This window comes from Rana temporaria, chromosome 5 (assembly GCF_905171775.1).
Source record: "Rana temporaria chromosome 5, aRanTem1.1, whole genome shotgun sequence".
NCBI classification, from domain to species: domain Eukaryota; kingdom Metazoa; phylum Chordata; class Amphibia; order Anura; family Ranidae; genus Rana; species Rana temporaria.
In genome coordinates this window covers 235,515,860-235,539,765 of record NC_053493.1, presented here as the reverse complement: position 1 = coordinate 235,539,765, position 23,906 = coordinate 235,515,860, and the positions used below count along the sequence as shown (strand labels likewise).

General features: G+C 42.2%; 1 protein-coding gene across 2 annotated transcripts in view; it reads right to left on the bottom strand.

Annotated features, from left to right (window-relative positions):
• TNFRSF11A (TNF receptor superfamily member 11a) overlaps positions 1-23,906 on the bottom strand; it is a 100,840-nt gene that overhangs the window by 25,075 nt on the left and 51,859 nt on the right. For both annotated transcript variants that reach the window (XM_040353596.1, XM_040353597.1), the window contains exons 2-4: positions 10,479-10,545; positions 8,067-8,192; positions 1,186-1,329 (exon numbers count right to left, since the gene is read on the bottom strand). In XM_040353596.1, the coding sequence (XP_040209530.1) occupies positions 1,186-1,329; positions 8,067-8,192; positions 10,479-10,545 (337 nt within the window). The remainder of the gene's footprint in view (positions 1-1,185; positions 1,330-8,066; positions 8,193-10,478; positions 10,546-23,906) is intronic.

Sequence of the window (23,906 nt, the reverse complement as noted above, 5' to 3'; positions counted from 1 at the left end):
GCCTGATTCACCAAGCACTTGCGATGAAAACCTACGCCGGCGGCCTCCGGCGCAAGGCGGGCCAATTCAAATGGGCGTGTGCCATTTAAATTAGGCGCGCTCCCGCGCTGGACCTAGCGCGCATGCTCCGTTTCCTAACTCCCGCCGTGACGTCATTTTTTCGAACGGCGATGCGCATAGCGTAATTCTGTATTCCCGGACGGCTTACGCAAACGACGTTCATTTTTAAATTTCGACGCGGGAACGACGGCCATACTTTAGACATCAATACGTTTGCTGACTAATGTTAGGGCACCAAAAAAAGACTAACTTTGCTACGGGAAACTAGACTAGCGGCGACGTATCGAACGCGAAAATCCGTCGGGAATCGCCGTAACTCCTGATTTGCATACCCGACGCTGGTTTACGACGCGAACTCCCCCCAGCGGCGGCCGCGGTATTGCATCCTAAGATCCGACAGTGTAAAACAATTACACCTGTCGGATCTTAGGGATATCTATGCGTAACCGATTCTATGAATCAGTCGCATAGATACTCTGAGAGATACGATGGAGTATCTGAGATACTCCGTCGTATCTGAGATACTCCGTCGTATCTCAGCTGTGAATCTGGCCCTAAGTGCAGAAATAAATACTTTTTCAAATATTGCAGTGTGATGCATAACTATGATGTATGACTTTCCAGTTCCAATTACCTGTGTAATCTTAAAGTCAATAACATTAAGAAGAAAAAATAAAATCAGAAAAGTGTCTTTTTCAGAACCTAACTTTTTTAGAACAAACATGGTTTTGTTAATTTGTCATATAATCTCATTTCTATGTTGAGGACCCCTAAACTTGAAGACTCCCAAGGTCTAAATGTCACTGTAACTGATACCACGTGTAGCAATCGTGTGCTAACATTTCATTCTGTATAGAATAAACCAGCATGTCTCCTTCGTTCACATCACTTTGCCCACTTTGTATTTGCTGTTTGCATCTACAGTAGGCTTATAATAGGTAAACTAAGTAAACATATATTCGAGTTTAATGTACAGATGCACAAGGTCAGAAAAGGACCAGTTAAAAGTCTCTGCATAGTTACAAGGGGACTCCAAATGTTATTTTGTCCTTGGGCTTTTAGTTGTGCCTCTCTACAATCTATACAATCATTTATAGTCTGGCTGGAGAGTTAATAAATAATTACCTGGGATCTGTACGCCAAAGCCAGGAGGACAGTTTGTATTGTCCATGCATATTTCTTCATTGGTATAAAAATAGTGTCCGTCAATGCACACACATTGTCGAGGATAAGTGCTGTTCCCATTGTGAAGCACCTGCAGGGCTTTTCCTATAAGAAGGAAACATATAGGGACACATTTTATGAAGGCTTGCAGACCAGGCTGGATTTATTGTACAGCCTACAAAGGATTAAGCAAAACATATACATAGCAAAATACAGAGGCTACTACTGCTTAACTCCTTGAAAAATACTAGGAGCCTGACTGCCTGTGTCTTCGATAATTTAAAACAGAGATGAAACAAGCATGTTCATCAGAATAGTCAAAAGTGAATTCAGAACTCTGCATACTTGATTCAAATAAATGATTTAGAAAGAGCTGAATCCTAAGGATCAGTATGACAACCAGGGATCTAGTATTTCCAGAAGAAGAGGTGACTAATCACATCCTCCATACTTCCTTACTACAGGTTTCCTTCAATTCTAAGTAAATACAAAAAATGGCGGCCAACACTGTTGTATACACAAAGCAAAATATTAAATATGAAAAAGTGTAGCGCTATATTTGTAACAGGTGTTTTAAACAATATGTAAACAGTACACAGTAAAGCAAAAGGTTGATGAGTAGGAAGGACTTGTAGCATCAGGCCTTGGATATCAAAAAAACATAGAGAGCAAGCCTGCTCTCGGCACAGACAATTCAAACGCCGCCACCCTCGCCAGAGTGGGTAATTGCCCTTTGGACAGGCAATTAACTTGGACCTGGCAGCCAAAGGGTCGCTCGCAATAATCAGATCACTGGGAGGAAACAATGCCTCTGCCACAGGTGTAGTACATTTTCTTGGTATAATTGAAGTGTAAGGATAGCGAATCCTCCCAGTAAGTTTTGTTCTAAAGGATCACCCACTGACAGCAAAAGAAAAATACCTGTCATGTAGCGCGGTGATCGGATCCCCGGTGGTTCGTCCAGGCCTCACAGACAACCTCTGCACTTAGGTTCTCCCGAGCCAATCCCCCGCCGTTCAGCCTCCAGCTTAGGATCTGGAACCCAGCAAGCCGCTGGGGTCCCTTTCTTCATCAACAGAAGGCTCCGCGAGGTGCACAGCCTCAACCCGGCCAGCCAGGAGGATGGGGCCCGCGGATGCGCGCACCCTGAAGGTGGATGCCGCACCTGGAACTCGGGCCCCGCAGTCTACGTGAAAAATGGCCGGTGCTCCAGATATACCCCCCGCCAGCATGCCCAAAGAGGGAAACTCCTCTGATTGGTTGCTGAGGAAGGATGGTTCTGTCAGAACCCCTATAGCGCCAACTGTCGCCCAGGGGTGGAAGCTCACCCCTGGATACACAGACTGACCCAAGAGGCAGTTCTGAACTGGCACCAGCACAAACTAACAATTAGTGAATGGGAGCAAGTGAAATCTCCCATTCCCCACTAACTTTAGCGTAACGCCCCACTAACTAAAAGGGGGGACTACAATTGTATGCCTTTTTCAAGTGACTCTGTGACTGTTAAGAATTGCAATGCAAATACAAAGAACACAGGAGATCTCTGCCAGCCAACATATACAAACCAATTAAAGAAGCCGGCAACTCGATTATCTGCAGACCTTTCTCCTTATTTAATTTTAGCAATACAGGGGTAAAAATTCCAGGAATAAAAGTTGATGCGTTTCAGCCTCAAGGCGCCTTTTTAGTATAAGTAAGGCCCCTTGAAGCTGTAACACGAAACTGTTTGTTCCTGGGGTTTTTACCCCTGTATTGCTAATATTGGATAAAGAGAAAGGACTGCAGATCATCGAGTTGCTGGCTCCTTTAATTCGTTAATAAAAGTTGGCTGGCTGGAAGATCTCCTGCATCTCCTGGCCGGCAGAGGCTGAGGGGAGAGAGGGAGTGGGGCATCGATACATGGATTCACTTCATATGATTAAACCTACAGGGTTGTAGCACTGCCCCTTTTGTATCATTACTCTGCCAGGAGAGGATAATCTGCCACATGAGTTCCTGGGTAAGGAACTTGTGGAGAACCTTGGAAAGCATCTAGACAACTGCTGCTCCTACTGGAAATATTTGGTTAATAATGGGGGCGGCTGCTATTAAGAAATTACAGATTGTTGAAATCAGTGTGCAGCGATGTGCAGGAGAGCAGTGGGTCTCTGGCGCCTTATTGGTTGAGACACAGCAGTGGGAGCCATTGGCTGCTGTCAATAGCAGCCACTGAGGAGGGAGCGGGGGGCGGGACTGAGCCACATGCTGTATGTCCCATAGACCCATAGACACACAGAGGCTGCTCGGGAGAAAGCATGCATGGGTGCCCCTAGAGCAAGCAGATTGTTCTGGGGGCTTTTGGCAAGGGGGAGGAGCCAGAGGTGTCGGCTGAGGATCTGAGAAAAGAAAGATCAGGGGCTGCTCTATGCAAAACCATTACACAGAGCAGGCAAATATGATGTGTTTATTATTTTAAAAAGAAAAATGTTAACCTTTAGAACCTATCCTGTTCTGGAAGTACCCACTGTGCTTCCAGGGGCTTGGGGGATGCTACATATATCAAACAGTATGATTAGTATGGGCAGTCTAATTTTGTTACTGTAATGTGTCTATAAATTACTTGGAGCTGTGGCAGCCCTTTATTTATGAGAACCATTCCTAAACTTTAAGCTCATTGGTTAAGAATGTCATACTATTCAATGGTAAACTATGGGGCAGTGGGTCTGCTATTTGTTAATTTTTTTACTTTTTTAAAAGGAGAACATTTTCAGCATCCACCAGGTATGGAGATAACATAACTGGCAGTTATGTCCAGAGCCCTCTCTGGATATATTTTAATCGTGGGTTTTCTATACAATAAGAATTTAGTTTTATAATCTTTGTCTTGGAAAAACAAGAACATTGAGAGTTTATGTGTAAATATAAACTACTTCCACCATTTATCATCAGAAAAGATTTGCCTTAGGGGGGTTTCCTATGTAGAAACAAATTGGTGTCTTCCTCTAGCAGTCCCTCCTCTACTGCAGTGCCCCTCTACTGTGGATTTTCTATACATTAAGAATTGAATTTAGATTTTTTTTTTTTATGAAGAAACAAGAACATCAAGAGTTTATGTGTAAATATAAACTACTTCCACAATTCATCATCAGAGAAGAATTTCCTCAGGTGGTTTGCCCATTTAGAGGCAAATCGGTGTCTTTCTCTGGCAGGCCCCCTATACTGCAAATGTGTTCTGTAATTACATTTGCTAAGAAATTTTGCTTCAGTAATTTTGTATGCTTGTTAAACCAAAAAAATAATAATAATGAAAACAGAGGTGACCTCACCCTTATTATTCTGTTAACCCCATTTAGAATTCAGTTGGTGCCTGTTTCTTAGCAATAACATTTCAAATTAAGGTTTTACTAAAAGTGGTTCTCCCAACATTAACAGGGTTTCTTTTTAAAAGAAAATAAAACCATTTTTCTTGATTTTTTTTTCCAGATTAGACTAGGAAACGTAGGAATGAACAATACCGCATAGAAACATTTTCAAACATAAATGACCTTTCTTAAGCTAGAAAATATTTATAAGACATATTTTCTAAAAATAAGTACTGGAGATCTACATATTTTATTAAAACAGAAAAATATAATAATTATAAATAAGGCCTGCTTATCATGCTAGTAAATCCTTAAAAAAAAGCCATAAAATATATCTATCAAATTTCTTTATTTTTTTTTTTAGTTTTTTAGTTTTGAATCTGGTCGTGTTTTTATTGCAGTCTGTGTTCCTGCTAGGAAGATTCACCCCTCTATAACTGTCCTGATGACGATAGCCACTGGGATTGGAAGTGAGAGAAAATACATTTTGAATTGGAACATGAAGAGAATAAATCTTCCAGTGGGGGCATCAATTTGCAGAGCAAGCCGTCCAACAAAGGCTTATGCCGCGTACACACGATCAATTTTCGGGTTGTAAAAAACTTTGTTTTTCAGGCTCTAGGAAAAACAACGTTTTTTTCAACTTCATCATTACAATAGCCTTGCCTACACATGATCGTTTTAAAAAAATGCTCTAGCAAAGCGTGGTGACGTACAACACGTACTAAGGCACTATAAAGGGGAATTTCCATTCGGATAACGCCACCCTTTGGGCTGCTTTAGCTGATTTTGTGTTAGTAAAAGACAATTCGCGCTTTTCTGTCTGTTACAGCGTGATGAATGTGCTTACTCCATTACGAACGGTAGTTTTACCAGAACGAGTGTTCCCGTCTCATAACTTGCTTCTGAGCATGCGCGGGGTTTTCACTTCGTTAAAGCCCACACACGATCATTTTTTACAACCCGAAAAACAACATTGTTTAAAACGTCCACACACGATCATTTTAAATTACATTTTTAAAAAACATAATTTTTTACAACCCGAAAAATGATCGTGTGTACGCGGCATGATGCTTTCTTTGGAGGGACTAGCTCTCATTTTCTGTTTTGTCTCAAGACAGGAAGTAAAAGAACATTTCACCAAAAAGACAGACAGGAAAAAAAATATATACTTTTGGCCATAGATATATTTTAACCATTTCCTGCTTTACATTCTTGCTTTTAACCCTTTACATTCTCCAGAACTCTGCAAAAGCAGACCATTAAAGTGTTTGCAAATGAAAATTAATAAAAATAAATAACAGGTCAATACTTACCCACTCTGTGTAATGGGAACCTCCTCTTCTCGGGTCCCCTGCTGGCCTTCCTGGTGCCCCCTCCCTGGCGAGTGTCCCCATAGGATGTCCTTTAGAGGCACTTGAGCAGGCTCACTCTTGAGTCTCGCTGTCTGCATTAATTGATGCAGACAGAATGACTCCCCCCCCCCGCACCCTTGTCACTGGCTTTGATTGACAGCAGTAGAAGCCAATAACTCACAATTTCACAATTTCAGACTATTCAAATTAACTGCACCCAGACAGCATATGAATCTCACAGGAACGGACAGCACAGCTCACACTGAATGGGTTCATGTGTAAACCAGCACTTAAAGCAGAACCTTACTCTCAAAAGGGAGTTAGTTTCCCCCCTCAAACACACACGTATGTGTGTGTTTGAGGGGGGAAACTAACTCCCTTTTGAGAGTTAGATGTCTTGCAAAGTAATTTATCCTCAAAGATCACAACAAAGACTTTAGGTTGGGGTTGAAGCAGTACTCAACTCACCCCACCACCACCTTTCTTTTCCCTCTTACTTGTATTGCTGGGTCCTTTTAAAACGCATACTCACCAGCACAGCTAGTATACACATAACCCCCTAGCAGAAATAAATACATTTTTTTGTTTGGCCCTGCCCCCCATCAACATTCCAGCCTAGACCAGAATAATGTGTCATTGGTCCTGCATCCTCCTGGGAACTTACATAACATCTCTAAGGGGGATTCAGGATCGGCACCCAGAGCGGCGGGGGGCTGGTACCTGCACCTGGAAGAGCCAGCCAGCTAAATAGGACCAAGATGGCAGCATGGAACCCGCTGAATGGTACCCGTTGCTGTATGGCAGGACAATGTTGGATTAGCTGTGCTGGTGAGTATGCGTTTTAAAAGGACCCAGCAATACAAGTAAGAGGGAAAAGAAAGGTGGTGGTGGTGGGGTGAGTTGAGTACTGCTTCAACCCCAACCTAAAGTCTTTGTTGTGATCTTTGAGGATAAATTACTTTGCAAGACATGCAGGTAGACAGGTCAGGAATGGCTTATTTTAAAGATCTTTTCTGCCTGTTAAGTATATGGTGATATACTTTAAAGGGGTGGTAAACCCTTATGTAATGCATCCTATGCATTGAGGTGAAAAAACACCTTGCTTTGTCCGCCCCCCCCCCCCCCGTTTTACTTACCTGAGCCCTGAATTTCAGTGGGCGTGATCCCATGTCGCTTTCCCCACGTCATGTCAGCTCTTAATTCAATAGATTGATAGTAGCGCAGCCATTGGCTCCCTCTGCTGTCATTTAAATTCAATGACGTGCCCGCCAGGGGGCGGTGTAGAGTCATACACTCATCAGCTATGTACTCGTCGGCTCTCCCCTTGGGAGAGAGCTTCCCAGAGGGGGTTACCTATTGCGGGGAGGAGCCGCGAGAGCCGCCGTGGGACCCCAGAAGAGGACGATCAGGGCCACTCTGTGCAAAACGAACTGCACAGTGGAGGTAAGTATGACATGTTTGTTATAAAAAAAAGTGCCTAGTACACACGGCCGGCCTTTCCGAGAAAAAAAGTCAGACGTAGCCTCCATCAGACTTTTTTTTGTCGGAAGTCCGACGGACCTTAGATAGAGAACCTGTTCTCTATATTTCCGTCGGACTTCCGACTGACTCACAGCAGACATTTGCATGGTCAAAAGTACGACCGTGTGTACAAGGCATAAGTACCACTTTATTGTCTATAGTCTTGGCACAAGCACACTTTACTTTTTTAGTTTAGCATACTTAAACTGCTTTAGTTTTTATAAGTCCCTCATGAAATAGCAGAAAATGTAGAGTAAATGCAGTACAAGCAGTAAATAGCTTCTTGTAATGTGACATCTTGTAAAGCAGTCTCTCACAACACACAGTGGTGAAACCAGATTTTCTTTATGATTGCATGTACAAATTCTGCAAGGTGGGTCGGGCTGCTGACACAAGTGAGTTCAAAAAGAGTTTGTAGGTGCTGTACATATGCTGATCTATGGCAGTCAAATCTCTACTTTATGCAAACTTACTAATCAAATAGCAGGAGGCATAATTTTTTACACAGGCTATTTTTAGGCATTAGCAACCAATCTTATTTAAAGTCGGGAGCTTAATTAAAGAACAACAAATAGAAATGAAAAGAAGAACTTGGGGACTAGAACACAATATAGCAGTAGTTTACCTGCATCACACACCATATGAAGGGTACATTTCAAATCATCATTCCAGGCACTCATGTACTCATTAGGGCCACATGGTCTGCAAACAGTATCTGCAATGTCAGTGCATCTTTTGCTCATATATGTTCCTGAAATAATAAATCATTTTTTTTAGGAACAGTGCAAGTCATACAATAAATGTTTCACAATTGCACACAATTCTGTAATTAGTAAAGTGTGTATGGTACTATGGAATTATATAGTATATAATATTAAATTTATACTCTTTATTTAAAATTATTCCTTTATCTGTCAAGAACTAAAATGCAGGCTAGTTGCAGTTTTGTCCTAGATGTACTCACATCTTCTGTGCTTTATAATTAGATAAATAAAATACTTTAAAGGTTTTGAAGCAGAACAGTCACATATGTGGTGGTCAGACCTAAATACACTTGTTTTTAATTAGTGCAAAATACTGTATAATAATGCAAATATGAATCATTTCTAACAACAAATAATCTAAAGAATGATTTTGTTGACATTTAATAGCTATGTTAAATAAGATACAGTATTCTCTCTCTATCCATTTGCTGACCAGGCCTTCTGAAAATTTTTGTTTACAAGTTTAAATGTGTATTTTTTGCTAGAAAATTACTTAGAACCCCCAAACATTATATATTTTTTTTGCAGAGACCCTGGTGAATAAAATGGCAAACGTTACAATATTTTATGTCACACTGTATTTGCGCAGCGGTCTTTCAAACCCAATTCGTTTTTTGGAAAAAATACACTTTAATGAATGAAAAAAAAACACAATAGTTACCCCAATTTTTTGTATAATGTAAAAGATGATGTTATGCCGACTAAATAGATACCTAATATGTCATGCTTTAAAATTGCTCACGCTCGTGGAATGGTGACAAACGGCGGTACTTAAAATTCTCCATAGGCGACACTTTAATTTTATTAAATTTTTTTACAGGTTACCTGTTTAGAGTTACAGAGGAGGTCTAATGCTAGAACTATGGTTCTCGCTTTAATGATCTCGGCTATACCTCACATGTGTGATTTGAACACCGTCTTTCATATGCGAGCACAACTTACGTAGGGTTGGGACGATTAAAAAAAAATGTTGTTATTTTTATTTTTTTATTGTTATACTGTCCCTTTATTTATTTATTTTTGATCATTTTTATTCCTATTACAAGAAATTTAAACATCCCTTGTAATAGAAATAAGCATGATAGGCCCTCTGTATTGAGAGATCTGGGATCAAAAACACTATCTTCTCCTCACTCGACTTCCTGACTAGACATCGGATCGGGAATGACCGGGAAGTGGAGGTGGGGGGGGGGGGGGGGGCTTGGGTAAAATTCCCCACTGGGATCAGTTTTATCAGACGCTGAATCGCCCACAGAAAAAAAAATGGTACCAGTGTTCTGTCCAAATAGCCAACTCGTCACAATCTCCAGCTAAGTCACTTCCAGTGATTCTCCAGCAGCATATTTAGACGAGTTGGCTCTACTGCCCATGCACGTGTGTGCACCTGACAGAATAACAGAAACCTCTGGCAGTTGACGAGTTTTCAAAAAAGGTTAGTAATGTACCTTGCGCAAGCGCACTACAACGATTGGTAGATCCGAGGAAAACTCGTCGAGATTAAGGGAATATCTCACTTCAGATGTAGTGTTGTATTAGTAGTGTTTTTTTCAAAGTTTATTTTTCACAAAAACGAGAAAGTACAGTTCTCCCTTTGGCCTCTGCTCAAATTAAAGCATATTTATCAGAATTAAATGGCAACAGCCCACAGGAATCTTCACAGCCTCTGGCCAAAATCTTCTTTCCCTTGCACAATCGATTCCTATAGACTCTTTGTGCCATCTCCCAGTACAGGAGATGCTTGGGAGGCAGGCTCATAGGAGGCTATGGCAGTGCCGGCCCAAGACATTGTGCTGCCTGGTACCAAGAATGAAATGCTGCCCCCCCCCCAAAAAAATTTAGTTCACCAAAATGCCCCCACATCCATTATTTTATATCATGATAACTAAAGTGGACCTATCATAGCTCTATACATGTACAGTATATAGGAGTATAAAAAGGACCTGTTATGGCTCTATTCATGCAATTAACCCCACAGTGGAGCGGAGAGCGGAACGGGAGGAGCGGTCGGGTGGCAATTAGCCCCACAGTGGAGTGAAGAGTGGAGCTGGCGGAATGGAATGGCGTGCAGGCAGGAAATGTGCTGCCCCCCTGAAAGTGCTGCCTGGTACAATGGTACCATCGGGTCCCATGGTAGAGCCGGCCCTGGGCTATGGGAGTCAAATGAGGCATAGCCAGGGTAAAGAAAGGTATTTTTTCTGAAGCAGGAAAATGGTTCTCAATGACAATTATTGCAAAATTCTCCTACAAAAAGTCATTATAAAAAGAAGACAAACCTGGTTTGCATTTACTGCAGCATTTTCCTGAATGCGCATACTGTTTTTCTGGGTCACAGTAAGGAGTCTGAAATAGATAAAAGAGAGGAAAATAGAGGTTATCAATTTAATCTGAAAAAGTTCCTGTGTATGAAAGCTGTATGTAGTATACGTAGTAGTATGGTCTGCAACTTTTACACTCAAAGTGATGTACTTCACATTTAAAGCTGCACAAAGCTTCCTCTGTCTGCTATCAACCACACATAACTGGAAACATACTCTCTAGAAAGAGGAAGAAGAACCTTGATTTAAGTAGAACAACCGAGTTGCTGGCTCTGCCTGAATGTCACCCTTGGAAGGAATGTTTGGTGCTAAGAGTCTGAGGGAGCCTGGAGCTATTATAAGCTAAATATAATTTGAGAGTTAGGTTGACAATAGGTTGAGTCTCAGAACTTTGCTTTCCTCCTTTTCCAGTGTACCTGCTCTGTTTTTACATTTGAGATGACAAGGGTGCCACTGATGGGAGGGGGTCCCAAAAAGAATTCAACTGCAAAAAGAAGTGATCAGCTACAGAGGTCAGTAAGATGGTGTAAGCTAGATTACTGCGTGTTAAGAAAATATAAATATTTGAATGTCCATAATGAGGCCTTATTTCAAGTCACTGATCTTATGCTTACACTCAAAATATGCCTACCCAATAGTAAATATTTTTTCTTTTAAAACTACTATCGTCTTTGGAGTTTTTTGATGACTATCTGCAGCTCCTTGATGAATTATATGTCAAGATGGTGCATCTGTACTCAGCCGCAGTCCTACCAGTCGGGAAGTCCACCTAAAAGACATAAATACTCAGGTTGTCCGACAAACGCTCCGATATTGGGAGCTCATGTCGCATGACGTGTGAAAATGAATGTTTCCCTATGAGAGCCGTCTTAACTAGTCCGACACAAGTAGGTCCGACTTTCAAAATGCTCCCTGTACTACTTTGGTCCAACTTTGATCCTACTTCAGCCCATTGAATATAATTGAAGTCAGATTAAAGAAGGATCCTTGTCCTAACCATCCGACTTGTGACATCCGACATTGTGATTACAACAGCAGTATAAATAATTTATCTCGCACTGGGATTGTTTTGATTGGTCAAAGAACAAGTTGGACTATCACAAAGTTAGATCAAAGTAGTATCCTGTTCATGAAAGTCAGATGGATGTAGGACCAATGTAGGACTGATGTCGCAGAGCAAAGTACTGCAGGATGAAAGTCGGATGACTATCGTGTCGTATCAGTGTGAACCTAGCCTTAGGGACAGTTTATCGAATAAACCACTCCACTACTTTTATGTGCAAAGTAACCTTTATGCTGGGTTCACACTGATACGACACGACAGTCATCTGACTTTCATCCTACTTTGCTCTGCGACATCAGTCCTACATTGGTCCTACAACCATTCTAATGGTTGTGACAGGGAAAAGTCCTATGGGTGGATAAAACTGTTCATGTACCTACCACCTTCTGTTCAATATCATCCTTCACCAGCCTGGATCGTACTTTTTAGCTCTTGTGATACAAAAACGTAGGTGTATTGTTGAAAATAGCTCCCAGATGGGAGCAATATCTAAAAATGCCAGGGAAAAGTCACATGATTAGGTATAAAACAACAAGTGTACTTGCCCTCCTCTGTTCAGTATCCGCTTTTACCAGCCATCCTGGTATACTTACGTTCTTGTGTTGCTCTTCAAAATTCTACTTGGCATGGGGTTTGCCCTTAAATGAGAGCAATGTCAAAGAATGGCAGCGAGACGTACCATGCTTAGGGATAGCTAAAACTACTGTGTACCTGCCTTCTTCTCTTCAGCATCAGCTTTTACCAGCCAGACTCCTACAATTAGTTCTTGTATAAAGATATATTTTTAAAATCTCTTAGCCAGATTCACATACATCGGCGTATGTTTAAGCTGGCGTAGCGCAGCTCATTCGAGCTACGCCGACGTAAAATAGAGAGGCAAGGCCAGTATTCACAAAGCACTTGCTCCCTAAGTTACGTTGGCGTAGCGCAAATGGCCCGGAGTAACCCCGCCTAATTCAAAATAGGCAGGTCGTGGGCGTGCTCCATGTAAAGTACCCGTGACCCCATGTAAATGAGGGCTGTTTGTACGGCGCATGCTCAGAATCACGTTGCAAATACTCATTGCTTTCGACGTGAACGTCACTTACGCCCAGCCCCATTCACGTACTCTTACGCAAACGACGTAAAATACGACGGCTGTTCCGTCATCCATACCTTGCATGGGCTGCGCCATCTTTTTGGTGGTTTATCTTTACACCGGCATATGTCTTACGTAAGCGGCGTATCTTACTGCAACGGGAGTACGTACGTTCGTGAATCGGCGTATCTTGCTCATTTACATATTCACCGCGTAACTCCACGTACACGCCCCTAGCGGCCAGCGTAAATATGCACATAAGATACAACGGCATAGGAGACTTACGTCGGTCGTATCTTGGCCAAATTTAAGCGTATCTGGTTTCCATAATACGCTTAAATATACAACGGCGCGCATTCGGACTTACGACGGCGTATCTTATGATACGCCGTCGTAAGTCTACCTTAATCCGGCTAAGCACCTTTAGTTAAGAGCACGCCTAAGACTAGACTAGTTGAAATGTATGTTCTATGTAGACACTAAGAGCCGGTTCACAAAAGGGCAACTCGCGAGTCGACTTAGCCGCCTGACAAGTCGCGCTCTGCTCTGTACTATGGAACCATTCTAATAGGAATGACTCAAGTCGCTCTTACTTAGAAAAAGGTTCCTGTACTACTTTGGGATGACTTCAGGGCGACTTGCTTTGACTTCAATACAGAAGTCATTTTGCAAGTGGTGGGCTGCCCCAGTGTGAACCGGCTCTAAGGGGTTGATTTACTAAAACCATAGTGCAAAATCTTGTGCAGCTTCTAACCTCAGCTTGTTCAATTAAACTCTGAAAATGAAACCTGGAAGCTTATTGGTTTCTATGTAGAACTGCACCAGAATTTGTACTCTCCAATTTTAGTAAAACTCCTTCATTCAGCCAATCAATTAAAAAAAATGCATCTGGTTCAACCAACTAACATTATCTTGCATACTCTTCTTCCTGGAAATATCTTGTTGCCTTTTAGGATGCCTGCCGTTTTTTAACGGTTATCTTTTCTTTACTTCCCTCCTCCCCTGCATGAATTCCTATTCTATTATTGGCAGTCATGAGAAATGGCCTCTTTGTGGGATTTTTTATGTGTACCTGAAGGAGAAGCAAGGGCAGTTCGGGAAAGTTGTGAAGCTCCCTGTGGAACAGTGGTAAAGTATTTTGGGGGGCCCTACAAATTACTTAAGTTTTTGTGACTTCATGTCCTAGAAAACTCCTCATGTATAGAAAAAAAATGTGGAGGTTACACATGTGTTGATACTGTCCATATTATAGCAGACACAAACTGATTATGTCAATAGTGGAAAATATGATCACTCTCAGTGCCTATCCAGCACTGGTACCCAACCATAAGGCCATCTGGTGGGTTATGTGTCATGATGGTGCTTCTGTGATAATTTGGTCACAGTCCTACCAGCCCTCATGGCTCTGTACAGTAAAAGAAGTACTTCTGTGGCTCTTCATCATTTCATCAATTATGTAGGGAAAGCCTGGAAAAGTATCCCCCCCCCCCCTTTGTGCTGAAGGTTAGAGAAAGTGGCTTATGCAGAGTTCTATAGTAATATAGTAACTGCACTCACTGCGAGAAACAAAGCTGTCAGTAAAGGAAAAAAATAACTATTGCTTTTTCCATTCTTTCTTTCTTTTATGTTTTTTTTTAAATAATGGATCTTGCTTTGTGGAATATCAAATGTGCAAACAGAACCAATTAAGAGGGTACAAATGTGACAGTGTTGACTTGTAAAGTAGCAATAAGGTAAGGTGACCAGATTTTTCTACACACCGCTGTAAGGTGTTGAAGCCGGCGGCCTGCTGAAATAATTTTCAACCACCTGCCTGGCTTGTAAGTTTTCCCCACCGCCGGCTTCAACACCTTACAGCGGTGAAGGACAGCTCTCCACAGCACAGTGCCCAGCAGAAAAAGGACCACAAGTGACAGACCTGATGACTTCTCCTAAAGAATTTATGTACAAACGCCTATTTGAATTTCAGCAAATGTGAGTTGCCTGTACTTATTTACATATTAAATTGCTTAAAACATCTACACTTAGAGGTGCCTCTTCCCTTGCTTTCTTTGGTAACTAGACCACATGATCAGTGCAAGACATGCCCGCATCCAGTGCCAGCTCTAGACACTGACCAGAGGGGAATGTTAACTTTAACAGATGGGAACACAAAAGCTAAACTTGTGCACTCTCCCTTCCCTCCTTCTTTGTCTTTATTTCTCCTTCTATTGTCCAAAGCTAAATTAAACCACCGCTCCATCTTATGGTAACTCTAGAATTAGTTTGCAGGGGGTCCTGCTGAAACTCCAGGGCCACATGACTTGGAGGTTACAGGTTACCAGCTGCTTGGCACTACAGGGTGAACTTTCTTTTCACCTTCAGGCAGGCTGACCCTCTTCTGCTAAGCCACCACCCAATTCCTGACCAAAACCTGTCAAAGTCTTTGGGCCAGATTCACAGTCGAGATACGACGGAGTATCTCAGATACTCCGTCGTATCTCTCAGAGTATCTATGCGACTGATTCATAGAATCAGTTACGCATAGATATCCCTAAGATCCGACAGGTGTAATTGTTTTACACTGTCGGATCTTAGGATGCAGTACCGCGGCCGCCGCTGGGGGAAGTTTGCGTCGTAAACCAGCGTCGGGTATGCAAATTAGCAGTTACGGCAATCCACGATGGATTTTCGTGTTCGCTACGTCGCCGCTAGTCTAGTTTCCCGTCGCAAAGTTAGTCGTCGTTTTGGGTGCCCTAACTTTAGTCAGCAAACGTATTGCTGTCTAAAGTATGGCCGTCGTTCCCGCGTCGAAATTTAAAATTTCACGTCGTTTGCGTAACACGTCCGGGAATACGGAAGTACGCTACGCGCGTCGCCGTTCGAAAAAATTACGTCACTTCGCGCAAAGCACGGCGGGAGTTAGGAAACGGAGCATCGGCAGTAGGTCCGGCGCGGGAGCGCGCCTAATTTAAATTGTACCCGCCCATTCGAATAGGAACGCCTTGCGCCGGACGTATTTACGATACACCGCCGCAAGTTTCCAGGTAAGTGCTTTGTGGATCGGGCACTAAAACTGGAAACTTGCGGCGGTGTAACGTAAACGGGTTACGTTACACGGCCGCAAAAGTATGTGAATCTGGCCCTTTGTTCCCCAGGTGTAGGCTTAACCTTCCCTTTTCAAACAATACACTAATTTCAATGTCAACTTGAGCTTTTTCTTTATGTAATCAAAGGTTGTACTTCACGTCACCACAAGGTAAGCCCAGATACTGTAATTTTTTTTTTTTTTTTGATACTGTAACTTTCTAGACGCAAGCTCTCATTCTCCTTTTTTCACCATCCTGACTCCACCTCAAACCACACCTATCCTTGATAGAAAGGGCTGGACTTGCCTACTCCTAACAAGCTTTACATGCTGGGCTCAGGTTTAAGGTTGATATTGTAGTGAAAGTTACTTTTTGTTTTTATATTTATTTTCTTGATTGGACTTTACTTTCTTATTTTTTTTAAAAGGTGAAATTTGACTTTAACAAAGCTTGTGTTGTTATTCTACAGCTTGTAGTTACTGTCATTGTGATAAAGAGTGACTCTTATACAGAATGTTAAAATACTGCACATGTACAGTATTAAAACAAGCTTGTAGTAGAGTTTTTTGCTTAGAATAAAGATCATTATTCTCACGATTCTTGTGGCGTAACAATATCTTTCCCATATACAAAAAAATTGGGCTAACTTTACTGTTTCTTTTTTTTTAAATGCATTAAAGTGTATTTTTTTTTCAAAAAAATTGCATTTGTCAGAAAAAGGTTTAGCCTTTACGTGGTTAAACTTCCCTTATTTACAGACCAAAGTTCATTCCTTTGATCTAAAGAAAACTTTACAATGTTTATAGTTAGTCAGGTCTGAGGAATGTTGTGATACTTGGCAGACTGCCTGTTTTTTTTTTGGGGGGGGGGGTTCTATACATTGAAAGAATCGGGAAAATGCTTTGTTAAGATCGCAAGGGGGAAAAAAAACGCAATCTCGATTCTTATCAATTAATCGTGCAGCTCTAGGCTCAATATTCATTCAATAGCTTCCTGTCAGATGGCAAGATCCACAGGCATCACAGTCTTCATGAATAATGTTGGTCAATACCATTATTTTCAAATTATTTTGGCAAGTAATTGAATATTCCTTGCTCATCATGCCACTCGGTCATAAAACCCCTAATGTCAGATTAAATCAACTTATGAATACGGTATGTCAAACACTACAAGTTAAAATAAAGCATGGGGACTTTTATTCTTAATTTTCTGGTTTCCTCCCCAAAACAACTCAAAAGGGAGACTGCAAGAGAGACAGCTGGCAATGATGCTAATGAAAACCAATGATGATAAAAACAAAAATACAGTACATCATTTTCCATTGTTCACCTCCTTGAGAAAATGCTAGTTGCCGGGCTGTTATGCTGACTTATCAGCTTTATTTCTACTATATACTACTTCTTGAACCCAGAGCAAGTATGCAGATCAGGAAAGTTGAAGAAAAGTCTTCCTGTGCCTACATGAAGTTGAATTGTTATCTCCCGTATGGAAGCACATAATTTAGTTTGGGGAGGCATTGCACCCTGATAAATCCCCATGATACCCTTTCAACTTGCAACTTTGGCACACCCCTCCTGTTACAATGACATTACCATGTTCCCCTACACATGGGTATCTATAGAAACAACATTATCCAGACAGCCTTTCTATCAGGGAAGGACTTAGGGTGGTGGGGGCCCCTGGGCTTAATAATTGAAGGGGCCCCCTGGAGCAGAGAAGCGGGGGGTGTGTTATCGCCGACCGATCATTGTTGATTGGGGGTGGGGGCTGGATCCATCGATGTTATTGAGAGGTGCGCCGACCGATCATACTTGTTGAGACAGAGGACGCTGGACGGAGGGCCACCTTCAGTCATTTGGAGCCCCTTACACAGCTGCAGTGAAGGGGCCGAGGTTGACTCAAAATTGCAGGAGGGGTTGCCACGGTTTCCTGCAAAATTGCAGGAGGGGTTGCCGCGGTTTCCCGCAAAATTGCAGAAGGGGTTGCCGCGGTTTCCCGGAGTGGATTGCCACGAAATTGCAGGAGGGGGTTGCCGCGATTGCCGAGAATGGGGGGTTGCCACGATTGGGCTCGGGGGCCCCCTATTGGGCGGGGCCCATGGGCTTGAGCCCAGTCAAGCCAAATGGTAAGTCCGGCCCTGCTTTCTATATATACACATACAGTGGTGTGTGTATGTATCTATCTATCTATCTATCTATCTATCTATCTATCTATCTATATATATATATATATATATATATATATATATATATATACACTGTATATGTATATACACAGTATATCGCTTACCACTGCAGAAGCTGCTGCAGTATGATGGGTCCTCTGCTTTCTGCCACGACTCTAAATAGCCTATTACTAAATACTTTGTGTTACATCCAGCTAACCCCTGCATCACATTTATTTTTCCTGCAGTGGGCACTGGCACGTTTAAATGGAATGTTATGCATGTAGAATAGCTCCAAATATGTGAGTATTGATATGATATTAATTTACGTTGTAAATACCATTAATGATATATTTTGTCTTCTGTTAATTTATTGTACACTTTATAGATAGCTGGCTGATTCTTCCCTATACCCCTGAGGAATGAGAGTTGTCTCTCCGAAACGTTGGGTGCTATTTGGATAATCATGTCCTATATATCTTTATACATTTGGTTGATTTTCTCATTCCATACTGTATTCATTCCATATATAGTCCATTTTAATGTACATTATTTTGTATATGCATAATAAATTATATTTATAATTTTTCAATATGTGGCTTATATCTTTGTGCCTTTAAAGTCCAGTTAGGGGATATCCCTTCTGTTCAGGGTTCAACTGAAGGTTGATTAATGCAGAAGTGCAACAGAATAGGAGACCACATTGCAATGATTGTCTATGAAGTGTCTCTAGTGCAGGGGGTAGATATCTTGGCTGGGTCTAAATCAATCCTGGAGGATGCCGATTGGTGGATGCAACAAAGCAAGGAGAGGGGGGTCAGCAAAAAAGTGAGTACTGTCATGAAGCAAGAGGTATGGGGAAAATACTGGGCCACTGGGGGGGGGGGGGTGAGTCATAAGAGGGCCAATGAAAGCTGCAAGGGCTGCAGAGCTGGAGGTGTGCCTCTGTGTGTCTATGTATATCCAGGAAGTAAACAGGCAGCAGCTTCAGTTGCTCACAGTTAAAATGGATGCAGCCAGACACAGTGGAGGGAAATTTCTGCAGCATTGTTGGCAAGTATAGAATCACAGTATATATAAAATAATATGCAAAGTGGTTGGAGGGAAGCTTCAAAATGACAAAGTTTTTATTACAAATTATGTGAGCAAACTGCAGCTCCTCTTTAAGTACACTTGCTAATCCTCTCTTTTCTTATGCGGAATACACACTATAATTTTTTATTTAACCCAGTGGGCTGATCAAAAAAAAAACTTTGGAAATGTGTACTAACACAAGCGATGATAGTGCGACAATCTTCCCCACTGAGCTATTGTGTTCTGCCAGGGGGACTGACCCCCCCACCAGAACATGCTGATCAGCGCTGATCGGATGCTAGTTCTCGAGCATGTCTATTTGTCCGAAGCCGGTCATGACACGGCTTCTGTCAGCCTGAAAGCTATATACATGGACTGTCAGTCTGTTCCTACTGAACTGACCGTTTTTAGAAAGATGTGAACCCAGCCTTAAGCTGTGTTTGACCTAATAAATCCTTCAAAATACCTCAAGTGTGTTGGAAAGTGCTGGTGAGCAAGGTGTGCAGAGAAATCACAAAACAATTCAGCGGCTCCTTTGGGGGAAGAACCACAATGGCAACCACTAGTGTGAGTAAATACAAAAAAAAAACACACAGGCACTGTGTATATTCAGCAAGTTATGAGTATCTTGTAGAAAGTGTTGAATGCTTCTTGATTCTCTAGTAACAGAAGTCACGTTACATTAGTTACATTACTTAATGACAGCAAATAGCAGTGCAGCAGGGTATTTCCATATCACAATGACACATAGGCAAAGTCCCTCATGCAGAAAATATAATATATGTAGAAGCCTGAAAAGAGAAACCTTTCTAAATTTCATGTCATTTTTTATGTACGGTTGACCGCTTTCCATTTATTTCCCACATAACCGATGCAGAGAGAAAAAAAAAAAAAAGCAGACAAAAAAAGACCATGGGAAGCACAAATTACATTTCCCTCAGGACAGGCTCATTGCACAACTCCACATATTTGGCAATTGCAACAACTAAAAGTTAATGTTGTAAGTGTCCCAAAAAATAAGCATTAAATGCTGTTTTCAATAAGCATCATTTGAAAGTGGAGCTGATGTCAAAAAGTGAAGATTTGCTGTGGTTATAGGAGAATACCCAATGTAAATGTTAATTGTACATAAGTATTTTTTATAACAAATGTAGCTTTTTTTTGGAATTTTCCCAGAAAAGCAGTGCACTTTCTGGTATGTGAGCATGCCTAGGCACTCCTATGCCTAAATCCCTATAGCTGTATATCTACAGTAAGAAATCTAAGGTGCTGCTGCCTCAAACTGCTAGACTCACAAGATTTTGTGATATCTCTGTTTTGCTTTACTGGATGCTCTGGCACAAGGGAGCAAAGATGGTCACCAATATTCAGAGACAAAGTACAGAACAAGACAAGTTGAGGAAGTAACGGGCAAAAGATCAGCTGCAGGGAGACCACAGTCTGTGTCCCCCAGCACACGTACACCTTCTCCTTTATACGTGGTGACGTCACTCTGACGTGTAACGCGTAGGGTGGAGTCAGAGTGGCATTACTGCTAATGTAGGGCGAGGTGTACATGCACTTCAGGACATAGCAGCTGGGGTGTTCACACCTGATTAGGAGAACACAGGTTTAAATGAATATGTAAACCCAAAGTTTCATATTCCTGATATGTGCCTGCTGTACCCCGTACTTATAAAAAAAAAGTAACCTGTTCTCTCTGTATTGCTTCCTGTGTGAAATCCCTGGTGTTTTCCACACTAGGCATGACTGCTCTTCAATAATTAGACTTCTGCTGACATGCCCCCCCCCCCTGCACAGCCATTGAAAAGGAACATCTGTGTGCTGCTGTTTTTCCTCCCCAGCTCTCTGAGTTCCTTATCCGTTTAATGCCTAAGCCTATTTCTGACATTTGTTGCTTACAAGTTAAAATCCGTATTTTTTGCTCTAAAATTGCTTAGAATCCCCAAACATTATATGTATATATATATTTTAGCAGAGTATCTAGAGAATAAAAGGGCAATCATTGCAATATTTTATGTCACACTGTATTTGCGCAGCGGTCTTTCAAACGCAATTTTTGGGGGAAAAAAAATACACTTTCACAAATTAAAAAACCTAAACAATAAAGTTAGCCCGATTTCTTTATATAATGTGAAAGATGATGTTACGCCCAGTAAATGGATACCTAACATGTCATGCTTTGAAATTGCACACACTCGTGGAATGGCAGTACCTAAAAATGTCCATTAACGATGCTTTAAAAATAAATTAACAGTTACCAGGTTAGATTTACAGAGGAGGACTAGTGCTAGAATTATTGCTCTCACTCTGATGATCATGGCGATACCTCACATGTGTGATTTGAACACCGTTTACATATTGGGGCACGACTTACGTGTGCGTTTTTTTGCTGCGAGAGCTTGCGGGGACAGGGGCGCTTTAAAAAAAATATATATATTTATTTTATTTATTTTTATTATTTTGCCATGTCTCTTTAAAAAAAAATTGATCACTTTTATTGCTGTCACAAGTTTACATGTGTAAACATCTCTTGTGACAGTAATAGGTGGAGAAAGGTAGGGTTGTCCCGATACCGATACTAGTATCTGTATCTGGACCGATACCGAGCATTTGCGCGAGTACTTGTACTTGCACAAATGCTCCTGATGCCTTAGCCGATACCTGGAATGGGTCAGTGGGCGGAGCGGTGGGCGGAGCAGCAAGCGAGTCCTGAAGGAAGTAAGCTGGCAGGGAGTGCAGAGTTCAGGGCGCAGCCGCATCATTATTTGCGATCGGCGTCCGGAGCCGTCACATTCGGTCGCGGAAGTGACGCTCCGTGTTGCCGTCAGAGACACCCATCTTGGTACACCCTGCACTTCGGCCACAGTATGCCAGCAGCGGACATCTTGTTACACCCAGCCCATATAGTTTGGGCTGGGTGTAACAAGATGGCTGCTGCTGCTTTTATACGGCCGAGTGCAAGGAGTACCAGGATGTGCGTTGCAGGCAGCCTTACCTAATGGCATTTTAGTGCCTGCCCATCAGTGCCCATAAATGTCACCTATCTGTGCCCGCCAGTCGTCAGTGCCATCTGCCAGTGCCCACCAGCCGTCAGCGCCATCTGCCAGTGCCCGCCAACCGTCAGTGCCATCTGCCAGTGCCCGCTTGCCGTCATTGCCACCTGCCAGCGCTAGCCAGCCATCAGTGCCACCTGCCAGTGCCAGCCAGCAGTGCCACCTGCCAGCCATCAGTGCCACCTGACAGCCGTCAGTGCCACCTGACAGCCGTCAGTGCCATCTGCCTGTGCCAGCCAGCCGTTAGTGCCATCTGTCAGTGCCAGCCAGCCATCTATCAGTGCTGCATATCAGTGCCACCTAATCCTATCAGTGCACTACAAGTGCAAACTACAAGTGCAAAGTGCACTTGAAATTGCACTGAGAGTGTACTTGGAAGTGCATTCGCGGCAGATCAGTGCCACCTAATCTGTATTGTGCTTTGAGAAACTGTCACATGACATTTAAAAAAGTATCGGTAATCGGTATTGGCGAGTACTTGAAAAAAAGTATCGGTACTTGTACTCGGTCTTAAAAAAGTGGTATCAGGACAACCCTAGTGATAGGGTACTCTTTATGGAGAGATCGTGAGTCTAAAAGACCCCAAATCTCTCCTTTGCACTTCAAAGTGTTCAGATCGACAAAAATGGCAATTCAGAATACTGCCTTTTTTTTGTAAATTGACCGCCATTAGCAGACGACTAAACCGGAAGTGACGTTGTGACGTCGCTTCCGTGTTTACACATAGGAGACTGGAACAAAGTCTCTCACTGTAGTCAGTGGAAGTGCCGGGGCGTGGATCGGGTCTCAGGGTGGGACGAGAGGCCTGGGAAGAGCCGCGGAGGCGGCGAGAGGGGGGGATGTCCCCTCTCGCTCCTTCGGAATAACAGCTGAGCGGCTTTTAGCCACATCAGTTGTTATCCCTGAAGAGCCGCCCGCTCTAAAAAAAAGTGCCTGGATGATACCTTAATCCCTCAGTGCCCTCAGTGCAGGAGTGTTGTTGCACCCGAAAATGTGTTTTAATTATTGTTTTCTGTAACAAATTCTTTATTGAAAGCACTATAGATCTTTTTTATATTTTATAGAGCCCGAGAGGTGCATTTAACCCCTGGAGGAGAAAAAGCGCAACCTTCTTATCGCTAAGAAGTCCAACCCAAAAGGCAAGTGTAGTTCAGGTGTTGGAATACACAAAGGGGGTTATTTACAAAAGGCAAATCCACTTTGCACTAGAAGTGCAAACTACAAGTGCAAAGTGCACTTGAATTTTCGCTGGATACTCCAGTGCAAATTGCAGTAGTGGACATTAGAGGGACCACAGAAAGACCCAAATTGCACTGCGTGTGTGATAATGAGAACAATATTTGAATGCACTGACTTCACTATAGAGCTTTGGATGGGGATATTATTTGCTTACATTCAAAGCACTTTAGCATTTTATTGTGTTGCACTACAGTGTATGGTGTATGTTGGTATTTTAGAAACACTAGGATATACATTAGTGTGTTAAGTGTGTATATAGAGAGCTAGCATTAGCACTGCACACACTGGGAGAGTGTTTGTTTAAAAGGGTGTGTGAATCACAGAAGAGTACTGGCATGCTTAGATAGGAACTACCGGTATATAATTATATTATCAGTGTGGGAATATCATTACAAAATATACAATGTGTTGGCTGAAACTTTTCTGGGTAGCTGCTGTTATACCTTGTACCCTATAAGAGACTTTCTACTCAGTCCCAATTCAGTGGTGCTCAAAGTACAAATGTACAGAACTATATAGCTCAGTATGGACAGGTGTTCATATTGTAAGATTCACCCAATTTACTGTTAGAGAAAGATACATTTTAGTTTTTATCATCACTGACTCTGGTGAGTTCTCCTTGAAAGACGCGCTTCTGGAAGCGT